The sequence below is a fragment of the Toxorhynchites rutilus genome, chromosome 3 (genome assembly GCF_029784135.1).
Source record: "Toxorhynchites rutilus septentrionalis strain SRP chromosome 3, ASM2978413v1, whole genome shotgun sequence".
NCBI lineage: Eukaryota > Metazoa > Arthropoda > Insecta > Diptera > Culicidae > Toxorhynchites > Toxorhynchites rutilus.
This window is the reverse complement of record NC_073746.1, coordinates 274,222,267-274,237,414: the sequence shown is the minus strand read 5'-3', so window position 1 is coordinate 274,237,414 and position 15,148 is coordinate 274,222,267. Positions and strand designations below refer to the sequence as shown.

Below are 15,148 nucleotides of genomic sequence, written 5' to 3'. Positions count from 1 at the left end.
TAGAAAGGAACACTTGAAGTTAGACTGAGTTCTGTTGAAATTATTTTTAAACGGAGTTCTATTGGGGGCGATTCTTTCGTTCTATTTACATATTTACAGACAGCTGTTCCCACTTTTTGATATATACTCTCTTCTCTCAAGATATTCGTGTGCCCACTTGGTTTTATCATAGATGTTACTTCAAAATTTGTCTCATTCAATTCGTTACATAATATCTATATTAGTTTAGATTATCTTGTAATGTTTACTCAGTTATTAAATATAAATTATTAAATTATAATTTACTAATGTTAGAAAAAGCGGACCGCTTTTTGGTTGCTTCCCTCGAGAGCATTATCAACAGCACTATTCAACAGATTTGATGCCGAAAAACTCCACAGAGTAACACCTGGCCATCCGAATACAAAAAAATTGCAAAGAATAAATATATTGCGGTTCAAAAAAAAAACAACACGAATGGAATGGATTGCCTCAACGATACATACAGCTTTAAAAGCTCGGAGTGAAGCATCATAATATGAGCGAGAACAAAATATATAAGCAGCAATTACATGATTGAAATTGATTTTAATCAAACCATCACAATAGGTTCGAATCTACACAATGTTGGGTTCCAATCGGAATAAATTTAAGTATCGACGAATTTTTAGAACAAACAGAGACCATGAATTGATACGCACAATATTAGTACCTTCCTCTTTTTAAGCGAAACTTTTCAACAATTTACTGTTTCTCATAATTAATAAAGAATAAGCTAAGCGTAGCGTAGAACACCTCGCCTTTTCCCATCAGTGCTCGTTCTCATTCGTCAACACATAACTAGATCAGACTTCACGGCGACTCTGAACCACTTTTGGTGTTAAAGTCATCGTGAAATAAATTATATTCGCCCAACGCGTGAGAAAAGTTCTGATAAATGTGATTGACGAATGATTAGATGGGTGAGAGTGAGAGTCTAGTACGATGAGTTTTTGTGTGTGTGTGTTTTTTAAAAAGTATTTGTGTACGATCTTCGCCTACTCTTAGAACGTTTTCCGGTGGATTGCTCGCTGCCCATCTTCGTCAAACTCGCGTTTTGAGACCCACATTTTCTTGAAAGTATCGAGAGAAGCTAGAATCGAACCACCCATCCAGGTGGAATAGATACGTTCCTGAGGTGCAGCAATCTGAAATAAGATAATTATTTCGCTATCTTCGTATTGAGGAGAACTTCCGAGCACTTACCCTGATTTTCATATCTTTAGCAACATGTTTGCGAATCTCAGATAATAGTCGATCTCCAAAACCCTTGAATAACGTTGATCCACCAGACAATACAATGTTCTGATAGAGCATTTTTCGCAGATCCATGTCTGATTTCTGAATGGAGAACATAAGCACTTCGTGAATACCCTCGCATTCCTCACCCAACATGTGCGGACGGAAAAGTACTTCCGGTGCACGATATCGTGCTGGGCCAATCTCCAGTATATTTCCGTCAGGCAGGGTATACTTAACCTTCTCCGTGTCAACGCTTTCCTCCTTCTGTGGAATTGTTGGCAGATAACATATTTTCTCCTTGATTGAACGAACGATTTCGAATTCTGCGGTTGTGCGGAAGTTGAAGCCTTCCTTGCGGATAAGCGTTCTGAGGTAACGAGTTACATCTCGGCCAGCAATATCAACTCGCATTATACTGTGGGGCATTGCGAAACCTTCGTAAATGGGAACGGCATGCGTTACTCCGTCACCTGCATCTAACACTACGCCTGTGACACGGCCAGTGGCATACAAACTGAGTACTGCCTGCATTGATACGAACAGCGCCGGTACGTTGAATGTTTCGAAAAAGATTTCGGCAGCTTTCTCGCGATTCTTTCTTGGATTCAATGGAGCTTCTGTCAGCAACACCGGGTGCTCCTCGGAGAAAGTGGACAATTCATCTTTACTGTAGATATAAGTCCAGATTTTTTCCATATCGTTCCAATCCGTTACTATCCCGTGCTCCATCGGATAGCGGATACTAAGCAATCCGCGATAATCTTCTGCTTTTGGTCCCACGAAAACGTCCCCTTCGAGGGCGCCTGCCATCACTCGAACATGTTTCGGTCTGCCCATGCTAAATTAGGGAGAAAAGAACACGGTATAACAGCATGCCATGAGATTTGAAAAAAATACTCACTAATTCGGAAAACGACATTTTGGAATGTGATCCCCTGCAAAGCCGGCCTTAATCATACCCGATCCCTAAAAGAGTGATTTTATAGTATACATATAAAAATGCCATTGAACATAGAGAAGGTTCGAAGGCAGATTGTACGGGTTATTCCCAAGAATGGCAATTTTACCGTGTTCGATATGGAAAGACTTCAGGAAGTGGATAACTTTTATTTACGCTGCCAGAACCATCGGGACTACTATAGAGGCTATTCCGGTGCCTCAACTAAACAGTTTTATTTCAACGTATGTAAGAAACGCTATCCACAGTTAGCCAGACCCACGGATGTGTACATGCAATTATGCTCGTGCTACGAGCAACATCCCATTGCTATTAGATGTCCTCGCCCGGTGCAGCACCTGAACATTAAGGATCTCGATGATTTGAGAATTAAGGTTTGCGGAAAAGAGAATCGTTTCAATTGAGCTTGCAAAGAACGCATTGAGCGATATAAACATTCCAGAAGGATTACGCGGACTGTTTTTCCAGAAGCTATGAAAATTGCGATGGTTGAACGAAATTAAATTGATTTGTTATTGAAGCATTTGTATGTAATTTCATTATCCAGAACTAAACAATAAATCCAGAAATCGTTTTCTTAAGATCCCCAAAAATATGTAGAAATATGTTATAGTTAATTTTGTGCTTCGAGAAAATACGCCCGGAGGATTTCGAGAATACGTTCATGTTTACAGCTGATCATTCATAGATAATGCAACTAATGAATCATACATCTAATGTTTCCATCTGCCAACATTGCGATCATCGTAATTTTGATGATGTCATTGATTTCTTCCCTTTTTCGGAACCCATTTATTTAACATCGACCGAGTCATCCAGCTATCCTCAACCAAGCCTTCTTGCATCCTCACATTCTTCTCCCCGAAACAACGGTGAAAATTTTTATCCAAATCACACCCCGACAAACTTCTTCTCTGCTTTTATACCGTTCTCGATTTCCTTCCCTACAGAGTTCAGAGAAAAAAAAAGTTATTACATACATTATCGATCACCACTGGCTGATTCACTATGACATCGTAGGGTTCCATTATTTAACACTTTCGGTCACCGTTTATCAGAGCGATAAACAACAAAAAGTATCACTGAACTGGACTACGGAAAATATTAACCGTTTTTCTTTTTTTTGTGCACGGCTTGCGGATCTTTTTCTCTGCCTGGCAGCATTGACTTTTGCTGCTGCTGCTCGTTGCGAACCAAAGTACGTAGAATAAGAAGGTAGTCTACTACCTGTAGTGGTAGGCAAAGAAAAAAAGGAAAAAATTGTAATAAACCATCGATCGAATCCATATAAATCCAAACATTTTTTAATCTATTCAATTATAACACAAGAACTGTCTCAAAATATGTTTCGACATGATAAAATAGCAGTTTAGTTAATTATTTTGAAATTTAAAACAGTGAAATAATCCACCCTGTACTATAAAAATAATGTAAAACCGATAAACAAATGTGTGGAGAGGTTGTATCGAAGCAGTGTCGTTCCCGTTCCCGATCCTGGGAGCGAATACGTTGGATAGCTTAAAACATCTCCGATTAGTTTATCACATTCGAAATTACTCTGTTCCGGATAGAGATGTCTAAATTTTTCGTTTATTCGATTATCGATTAGTCGTCGAATCATTTTTAAATATTCGATTCATGTGATAATAATGAACAGACATTGCTTAATAAAAAGGATTATGATATTATAGTTTTAAAAGTTACATTAAATATAATTGTAAAATAAACATGGAGTAGAATCATGGTTTTTGAATGAAATGAGGTTTCAGTATTGATTTTTTTTTCTCTATGATAGTGACTTTCAACACATTTCGGCTGGTTCGTCACTTTTGGTTTGGAAGAATGTGGGGAATTGAACTCGTGATCTCTGCGGTGAGAGGTATGAATGTTACCACTACGCCAGATCGCCTCCGGGTTTCAGTATTGATAAATAAACCATTTCATGATTTTTTATATATCACGTTGTCTATCGGGTTGTCGATGTTAGATGGTCGCTGTGGGAAAAAAAATCCATAGCTTAACTCTTGACCTAAAAATGTATTTACCTTGAAAATGGTTTCTTTTTTCATTAATCGCGATTACTGTGATAACTATTCGATGTATTCATATTTTGATTTTCATTATTCGATACCAAATTACTCGATTATAATTGCAGATATTCGATTATTTGAATTAATCGAACGATTAACCGACGTCTCTAGTTCCGGCATTGCGGGACGTGGTACTTCAACATTTTGCTAAAATAAACAAAAACTGTTCAGTATGAAATCGATAAAAAATCACATAAAACCTTACTTGCAGTGTAAAAACAGTGCACTATCGTGTTTACCGTCGGCTCGACTTGCGATTTTGTCACTTTTTATGATTTTTAGAACTTTCAAAATCGAGAAATATTGAAAAAACTTCAGAACTTCGAACAAATTGAGGATTTTTTATTACTAACTTTGTTGTGTGTGTAACACATGCGCTCTCCGTGTGTATACACAGGAAATATCTCTGACCTTCTATTCTACGTACTTTGATTGCGAACGATGACAGCTTTTTCCAAGGCGTTGTACTATAGGTGGACCGCAATGTCAAAATTGCTGTTCGGCCATTGCTCGTGAAAAAACAAATTTGTTTACAAAACAAGTCGTATCTTTTGGTGACAAATGCATTCGTTGGCAAAATAGCTGCTCGCGCTTTATTGTCGAATCATAACAGTGCAGAAGGATGTTTTAGTATATCTTTTCGCTTTTCTTTCTAAGCAAAATGTACTTCTGTTTGGCTCCCATCGGCGGGGAAAAGAGTACTATCAGCTTACGGCGTTGGTGACAAAAAATAACGCTGATTGTGGCTCCACTGATTTCGTTCAGGGAGGAGGAGAATGCTGTGCATATACCGGGAAGGAGATCCGGAAAGGGCCGTTACAAGTAATTGGCTAGGGCAAAAGTAGGTTGTGCACTATATTCCACGAATATATATTTGTTTATTTTTTCCTTCAATTATTTTCCTTAGCGAGTTGACATTGAAATCATAACCACACACCCAAACAAAAAGTAAATAATTCTGAAAGTTACGTCTCGCTACTCGTCTCACGTCATGTCATGAAAGTGTCAAGAACGAAACACCTATAGTTCAGCATCTTGGCTTTTTCTACGCTGTTGGCCGATGACAAATGTTATTGCATCACTCACACCATGGAACGATGAATGGTTATTTGGTTCGGGAACGTTGGAAAAAAGAAATCCAAGCAAATTTGTGCACATTGGGAACAATAATTGTTGTAGTTTGGCCATTAGATTGGAAAAAAATCTATGCATTTGTGATCAACTAGTATAGAGCGGAATTGTGAGGCAATGTGCATTCGGATTAGGAAACACAGTTTCATACTAAACAGTATAAGAAAGGTTCATGTTTTAATAAATATTTTCAATAACTTATATTGAAAAATACAGCAAATAAAACATCAATTCTTTGAAACATTACGATATAATTAGCTAGTTCCCGTCGACAATTTGTTTTTTTTTTTAATTCATTTATTAGTAAAGGTCAATCTCATACGATTTGCGGAGCCGCTAATTCAAGATTTGTTCATACAAAATTTCAACTTAATTCTATGTTTAGTAGCATTGGACCGATTACTCGCGATTTACTCGAGGTTAGAGGGGCAACAAGACAATTTGTAATATTTTACACCCGCAATCACCCTTATTCTCGAAAATTGTATGATTTTCCAAAATGTGAAAATGTCCACATGGCCACGGTGAGGGGGTAAAGGATATAAGGATATATTTTTAAAGAATACATTCATATCTATACTTTAAAATAAATAAAATCTATATTGCATTTCCAAGGAATATAATCTTTCCGCTCACCTTGAGTTCTCCGCATCCTTAAGCCGGGTTCAGACGGTGCGAGCAAGCATACGAGTCGGTCTAGTCAGTTACTGCAGTGCAGCTACTCACACCGTGTGAACACATCATGCCAGTTATTGTCATGTGTGATCCGGCGTGCGAGCTACTTCAAAGTTTTTTGAATTTACTCGCACTCGTATGCTTCAAAACGTCAAAAACAGAATTTAGCGTTCGAATCAGGGATGCCAAATGTAAAGAAATGTCTCTATTTTTAAGATATTTGAAAATATGCGAAGATATTTATAGACTTGAAAATTATTGGAAAAACAAATAAAACCCTCATAGTTTCTTAACGAAATCATTGTTATTCTGTTTTGCACGCTGGCGGGGCACGCTTTCTTTTTGAGATAGTTTTCTGGAGAATGTCTAATATAGAATCATTATCAGGCACAATTTTCATTCAAAATTCACTCACAACTTGCGAAAAAAAGTAAGGTTCTAAGAAACAGAATACATATTCGATTTAAAAAAGTACATTTTCATTCATTATTTTAATTTTTGACGCGTGTGAATAAAATTTTAAAAAGTCTTCTAGACTATCATTTAAAGCATCACATACTTCCGGAATTATCTTAGCTATGGATGCTTTCGAGATTCTAAAAAATATCGACAACAATCTGAACAATATTCCAGAAGAAAGGCATATCAATGTCATTTATATTATCACTCTTGCAGGTACAGCATCCTTCATGAGTGTATCTTGGCGTTGTATTTGTGGAGCAATTAAATTCAACAGTTTTTCCACTTGTTCAGGTGTTATTCTCAACACTGCTCTGTAATCTCTATAAAATTGTGTAATGATACATTCAACTGAAAACCTAAGATGAAAACTACCAATAAAGAAGTCGATTTCGGACCAATCATTTGACAAATTCGGACCTGATTGCTGTTTCTGACTATTTGATGGACATTTGAAAAATCGCCTGGCATCCCAGGTAAACCCGTGCCGTAGTATCTAGTTTCTCGCCAGCAGCTCACACTATGTGAACGGACAAGGCGAGTCAACCAATTGTCAAGCGAGTCCACCGGGTCAGTAGCTGCTCATTGTCAAGTCAGCTACTAGCAACGTATAAATGGGCCTTTATACACCCAGGTTTGTACGCCGTTTTTTTGCGCGTTTTTTACGATGTTTTTTACGCTTTTTTTTTTTTCCAATTACGGCGTTTTTTTACGCGGATTTTCCGATTAACGCGGTTTTTTTACGCGAATTTCCCAATTCTTTATTTGTTTATTCAGTCTTCGCCAAGAAATTGTCGGACAGACTAAAATTCAATTATTGAATCCTCATAACAAACACATTTCTGGACATATCGAATTCAAACAAATGATACACTTCATTGAACCGTTGGCAACAAACATCCAAGGGATTATTCTGTCCGTATAGAGTACGATGTGCTGCTTGCCGGAAGAAAACAAATTGTCTGGTTGTTCTACCTGGAGCGTTGATTCGAAGCTTGCCCAAAACTTCAGCATAGTCAAGATTGTTGTTAAGAAGATCGAAAATCAGCAGACTCTGGAGAAATTCTCGTCGTTTTTGCAGTGTCGGTAAGTGAATCAGTGCGCAGCGTTCTTCATATGTGGTCAGATGTTGGTCGTTGCGCCAGGGGAGATGACGAAGAGCATATCGGATAAAATTTTTCTGCACACGTTCCAGACGAGCGATGTGAACAGTGTGGTATGGGGCCCAAACAGTAACACCGTATTCCAATATACTGCGTACGAGCGACACATACAATGATTTGAGGCAATAGACATCTCTAAATGCCTGAGTGTGGCGTCTAATGAACCCAAGAACGGTGAAAGCCTTAGCGGTGACTGTTGCAATATGCTGCGTAAAATTTAGCTTGTTGTCGAGCACGATACCCTGGTCTTTGACGGCTGCAACTCTTTCCACTTCGGTCGACCCCATCGTATATTCAAATGTGATTGGTGAGCAAAGTCGCGAAAATGCTATCGCATGACATTTCCTAATATTCACCTCCATGCCATTTATTGAGCACCATCCCAGCAGAGTGTCTACATCCATTTGAAAAGCACAGCAGTCCATACTCGATGTTACTACACGAAACAATTTCAGATCGTCTGCATACATCAACTTAGGCGATTTGAGAACAGCGCAAATATCGTGAATAAAGAGTACGAAGAGCAGAGGACCCAAGTGACTGCCCTGCGGAACGCCAGAGGTGACAGAAAAGGGCGATGAAACTGACGAGCCAATCCGTACGTGTGCACTACGATCAGTCAGATACGAATTAATCCAATTGGTTAACCAACGTGGAACCCCGTATCGCTTCAGTTTTTCCACAGCAAGGGCGTGAGGAACGCGGTCGAAAGCATTCGAAAAGTCCACGTAAATGGTGTCAACCTGCTGCCTTTTCTCAATTTTGTCAATCAGCAAAGAAATGTAGCTCATGAGATTTGATGTAGTAGACCGTTTTTTGACAAACCCATGTTGTTCGTTTGCGATGATGTGGTGGACAGATGGGTATATGAGATCCAGCAGCATACTTTCAAAAACTTTCGGCAAGCAGCTTAGAATCAATACTCCTCTGTAATTTTGCAAATCGTGGACGTCACCTGATTTATGAATAGGGATTATTGATGCAGTTTTCCATAATGCGGGAAACTGCCCTTCTCTCAGCGAACGGTTGAAAAGCAAAGTAGACGGCAAAGCCAACGAGGAGCTGCATGCCTTGATGAAAGAAGGTTGCAACTTATCCGGTCCGGCTCCCTTCGAGGCTTCGAGACGGCTCAGCTTCCTGTAGACGTCCTCTTCGGTGAATGAAATAAGCCGCAAGTTCAGGTCATATGACTGCAGATTACTCAAGTACCGTTCAGACAAAGGTGGTGAGTTGATGATGATGATGATGATGATGATGGTCCCGCCTCCTTCCCCTACAGAGATTTGAGCAAGACGAGTTATCTAAAAGATATTTTTTTTCTCAGCATTGAAATCAGTTTAGCAAAAAAAAAACGAACTGATTTTATTTACAGATATAAGTTCAAAAAACAGGAAGTGGGTTATATCTATGGTATAACCGCAAGGGTGACGTAGGACTATCGTTGATTTAGAAATCATTTGTTTGAAGTTGAATCTAAATCCATCCTGAATGAATGAATAAATAAATATTTGGGTGACTTCAAAAACGAGAGTGTTACGTTGGAGACTCAAGGTTTTATGCATCCAATATTGGATACAAAAAACCTTGTTCTGAAGAATAATCTTCAGAAGCTTTCCTGCTAACTGCACTTGATTGACAAATCACAAAACCAAATGTATGTGGTCGCAGTATTATATGGATAGAAAACATTAAACTAAACTCGCTTGAATGTAATTTTCAATTCCAAGGGGAACTGGCAGATTATTTTTCAGCAACGATCATTTTTTTCCAGGTTTCCTCTCGATAACCAGCAAACGAAAAGAGTGGCGCGCGTGTATGTGTGTGTGTGGCGGCTGCTTCTATGTCTTCCCGAGGAACCGTATTTCGATGCTGATACTCTCTTGGTCACGAGAGTATCAGCATCGGCTTTACTGCGCTCCCTCACAGTTAAAACAAACTGATTGCATTTCAGGTCAGGTCAGGCCAGGTAATGAATCCCTCGATCCCTCGCCGTTCAGCTCGTTCAGTAACGATGTTGTCTTGTCGATGTCCTCAGGCGTCGTGCACAAATTACGTAACGCTAAAAATCCGAATTTTGAACCACCTCTCCCCCGCCCCCTTCGTAACGCAATTTCCTATCTCTAATAAACAGAAAGTAACGCAACATCTACCCCCTCCCCCCTTATCGCGTTACGTAATTTGTGCACGACGCCTCACGAAAAATGAATCGGTTTCACCACCAGAATATCATTTCAGTATGCTTTTCGTGTGTGATTGAATCGAGAGAAGGTGTGGTTTACGATGGCAATTTGGAAGGCAAACTAGAGGAGAATGAACTCTCTGAGTATGAAAATTTCGGCGACTGAGCAATAATCGATTGAAAATTATATAATTTTCGCGATACGAAACATTTTCCGTTTTCCATGTTATGCATCCAATATTGGATACGAAAATATCCTACTGATGGGAAAGAATAATCTTCAGAAGCTTTCCAGCTAATTACACTTGATTGAAAAATTACGAAATCAAATGTATTTGGGCGCTGTGTTCGCCATATAATTAGAAAACATTAAAATAAACTCTTTCGCATGGATGTATTCTTCAATTCCCAGGGAACTGGCAGATTATTTTTCAGCAACGATTAGATCTTTCCGGAATTTTCTCGATGCTGTAAGGCATCCAAACGAAAATTCTCGTTTCAGTTTGGCCTGCAAAAAACTTTTCTAAACTCTAATCCATCAAATTTGGAGCCCTGAAAAGGGCCGATGATTATATGCTAAGCTAATATAGCACCCTCTCCTTGGATTCGATGGGCCAGCTGAATGTCCTTGGGCATGATGTGACGCGTTTTGCGTGGATAGCACACAAATTTGTATCTTCGAATAAGTCTCCTGCAGCATCATAACCGCGAAACTTTGGAAGCGCAAGTCGGTTTTGAAGTCCTGAGCAATTCCACGATCCAAAAGCTGCAAAGGTAGCTTGCGGATCAGCGTCACGGTGCGAGAGTAGAGTAAGAAATGAACGAAAGCAAAGGAAGCGTCATTTTATAAACCATAAAAGTATAGAATCTAAACCCCACCCTTATTATATTCGTTGCTTACCCTGAGAGAGAAACGAATAACATCGAAGTAAGTATACAGTAATGTATTTGAATCCGGACACTTTGCGTTACATTTCATACCATACCGCAGCCACAACATTTTCTGCATGTTGAATTAATGCGATTGATAAGTAACTATCAAGAAACTATCAGTAACTATATTAGCAACTATTAATCGCATAAATTCAACATGAAAAAAATGTTATGGCTGTGGTATGATATTGAATGTAATGCAAAGTGTCCGGATTCAAAAGCATTACTGTAAAAAAGAGTTAACTCGACTGAAATTTTTTCAGTTCGGCCTGCAAAAACGAAATTAAGAGCCCCCGCCTACTGCAGACTGACTTGTCGACCGATAGTTCGGTCGGCTTCTTAATCAGTACGGAGAAAAAAAGTTTGTAGTGTACAGCATAATGCATAGACGTAAGTATGAGCTTCCCCATCTCACATTCCAATAAGATTAATGGGTTTCCAAGTGGGCGCGCTACATACGGATACGAATGATTTCAATAACCTGTTTTCGAAGCTATCATTAAGCTATTGAACCAATTTTTCGACTCAATAAATAGCAATCATATAACTCTTGGACATTTTATCTTTTGTATGAAATGATTATCATACTGTTCCGTTGATCCGAAGCAGAATGAATCACGCTTAAAGAAGGAATGGATTTTTTCTTGGAATTTAGTCAGCAGAAATAATGCCCTTTCCCAACAATTAAAAACGACAAACGGTAAACAGTTTCATCAAAGTGATTTCTTCGATATGGGGATATATTCACTACATCATGTCATATATTTCATGTTTTTCATTATAAAATCCATATCCATGGCACCTATCGGTATCGAATTATCATCGACACCACGATTTTCGCTAAATGCTCCTTTCAGTTCGGCCTGTAAAAAACTTTTCTGAACTCTAATCCATCAAATTTGGAGCCCTGAAAAGGGCTGTTGATTATATGCTAAGCTAATATAGCACGCTCTCCTCGGATACGATGGGCCAGCTGGATGTCCTTGGGCATGATGTGACGCGTTTTGCATGGATAGCACACAAATTGGTATCTTCTAATAAGCCTCCTGCAGCGTCATAACCGCGGAACTTTGGAAGCGCAAGTCGGTTTTGAAGTCCTGAGCAATTCCACGATCCAAAAGCTGCAAAGGTAGCTTGCGGATCAGCAATTCGGTCGACTTCCGATAGCGATGAATTTCACGCAAAGTTCCCGGTCGATAGCGATGTGGCTTCTTCACCTATCCTGCGGCTGGTGCGCTTAACGGCCCTTTTCAGGGCTCCAAATTTGATGGATTAGAGTACAGAAAAGTTTTTTACAGGCCGAACTGAAAAGAGCATTTAGCGAAAATCGTGGTTTCGATAATAATTCGTTACCGATAGGTGCCATGGATATGGATTTCCTTATGAAGAATATGAAATACATGACATGATGTAGTGAATATATCCGAAGAAATCACTTTGGTGAAACTGCATTATAAAATTATTTGTGTACGAATGCCGCAATCGATAGTCGACTCTAATTTGCGCTGGGTAATTTCCTCGGAGGACTCGATTCCTCCTTTGAGCATTAATAATCTCTTTCTGGCAAAACGATGTGGTATGAATCACATTATTTGAATGATAGAATGAAGAAGTTTTCTGCCAATTTCCTTCAACCTCCAAACGTATCTTTCTCCCGTTTGTCGTTTTCGCGTTCGCTAATCCTCTCTCACAACACCCATTTCTAGTTTGAGAAATTGTTGAGTAAACATTGTTTGCCAGTGCGCGTAGAGCGGGAATTCCTAAAGATTCATTGCACCTCTAATAAATTGCCGAAAGACGTGGTCTTACGTTGATCGCACTTGATTGAAAAAATCCAAAACGAAATGTATTTGTTCGCAGCATTATATGAGTAGAAAGCAAATAATCGCTCGAAAATGACTTGATTTTCGCGATGTGAAACATTTTCCGTTTTTCATGTTATGCATCCAATATTGGATACGAAAATTTCCACTGATGAGGAAAAAAATATTCAGAAGCTTTCCTGTTAATTGCGATTGATTGAAAAATAACAAAACCAAATGTATTTGGTTGCAGTGTTATATGGATAGAAAACATTAAAATAAACTATTTCGCATGAATGTATTTTTCAATTCCCAGGGGAACTGGCAGATTATTTTTCAGCAACGAGAATTCCGCGCGTGTATGTGTGTGGCGGCTGCTCCGATGTTTCAAGCGGAACCGTGGCATCACTCTCCTCCTGATGGATTCCCTTTTGGCCTTAGGTGCACAAACAGGCTCTTGGTGACACCGTTCATCAGCGCATTCATGATAAACGAAATTAGCTTCACAACAACAGCGACAACATGCTCCAATCGCTGTTCAATCATAACTGAGTGGGTTTACGAGCGCCGCTCGCTTATATACCGATTTTTGATTTCAATAGCCTGTTTTGAAAGCAATTTTAAGACTATTGAAACATGTTTTTGGATGAAAAAGTAACAAGTATATGACGCGTAGACATTTTATCTTTCAAATGAAGTGTTTATCATACCATTTCGTTCAGTTGTTTAAGAGCTATTAACGCTCAAAATCTCGGTCTCCAGCGTAACGCTTTCGTTCTCGAAACTTTGGTTTTACACCCCGGTATAGAAATGAAAGACGTAGTCCTACGTCAAAAAATTCCAATGTCCAAAGACAAGCCAATACCCAGTCTAGTCCGCCACAGAGCCGATACGGTCCCGACAAGGCCCTTGCAGCCAAATGGTCCACCAAGACACGAGTCCAACCGCCAGCCTTGTTTTGGATTGACTTGAATATCCCCATCCAGAGAAATCGAGAAATTTTCCTTCACGAAAAAATTCTAGACCGGCCCTTACAATACTTTTAAATTTTTATCCTTCATATCTGCAACACGCGCGCGACGCTCAAACTTTTGCAATTACTTGGCTTCAATAAAGATTTTAAAATTTTCCATAACTCCTTGCTGTTGTTTTGATGCTGATCAATTTTCCTCTGAAAATATTCACAACGTGTTTTTTTTATTGATTGTGAATAATTATTCCGCGCGATCGTGTACCTGTTCCAATGAATATCACTATTCGTTCTACAAAACTTTTTGTACCATTTGTCCCTCTCACGTTTAAGACGTAAAAGATCCAAATTGTACCAGCTGTTCGAGTTTTTCATAGACACAAACTTTTGATCAACTAGCTGATTTGTACACGTTTTCAAGACGTTAGTTAGATCAGCTGTAGATTCATCTAAGTTACTAACCTCGGATGGACAATCCAGGCTTCTCTCCACAAGGTTCGAAATAGCCTGTTTAGAATATTTTCTCCAGCACTTCAATTTCACATAATCTTCGTTGTTAATGAAACTATCCAAAACGTTAATAACTATGGTCTCATGATCGGTTATTTTTAAATCAGTATCTGTTAATGAACAAACACTATCAATATTGGAATACACATGATCAATTAAAGTTGTACTGTGCCGGGAAATTCGCGTAAACTCATTCACAGTTTGTTTTAAATTGAAAAATTCAGCTAAACGCTTCAAATGATTCGAATTATGGTTATCACACCAATTAATATTAAAGTCACCAGCCAGTATATTTAGTTTACTAGAATCAATGAACATTTCGAGCCAGTTTTCTAACTTTTCAACGAAACGTTGGTCACTAGAGCTGGGATAGTGATATAAAACACCATAATTACCCATCTTCATGCCACGTGCAACTGTTATGCCTAAGAACCAGTTTCCATCAATCATTTCGTTGAGGCGAAGATTGAATTGTACTGAATCTCTTACATAAATAGCAACACCGCCAGTATGTCTAGAAAGTGATAAACAAGCAGCAACATTATATCCCGGAATACTATATTGATCAAATGATACAATTTCAACAATGTGGGTTTCTGATAATAAAACTAAAAGTGGACGCTTTTCCTCAACAATCTGACGTAATGCTACGTAGTTTGTCGACAACCCCGCGATGTTTAACTGCTGTTGAATTAAATTTCAGATAGCCGCGCGAGATAGCTGATGGATGATAATCCAGACGACCGGAGTTTGAACCCACATCGCAGCAGTTTTCACCAAACATCAATCTGTGCCATTTTAAACATTCATATTCCACTCCCAACACAAGTCAATAAAACAATTATTATTTCTACAAACACAAATACTCATATATAAAAATGGCGAACCTTGAGGCTATAATAAACATTTCACGAAAATATTTTGCGCCATTTGTTTTTTTCTATATCTGTAATAAATCGTATATGAGTATGGCAAAAGTCGCTATTATAGCCGGTCAGAGTTGCATATTCATCCAAAC

At 38.8% G+C, this 15,148-nt stretch overlaps 1 protein-coding gene across 1 annotated transcript; it reads right to left on the bottom strand.

Moving 5' to 3' along the window:
* Positions 1-131: 131 nt before the first annotated feature.
* LOC129778617 (actin-related protein 1) lies at positions 132-3,410 on the bottom strand. Its single transcript, XM_055785633.1, has 4 exons — positions 3,199-3,410; positions 2,162-2,226; positions 1,225-2,098; positions 132-1,166 (listed from the first exon to the last, which is right to left on the bottom strand). The coding sequence occupies exons 1-4, from the start codon at positions 3,244-3,246 to the stop codon at positions 1,023-1,025; spliced, it is 1,131 nt and encodes a 376-aa protein (XP_055641608.1). The 5' UTR covers positions 3,247-3,410; the 3' UTR covers positions 132-1,022.
* Positions 3,411-15,148: the final 11,738 nt, after the last annotated feature.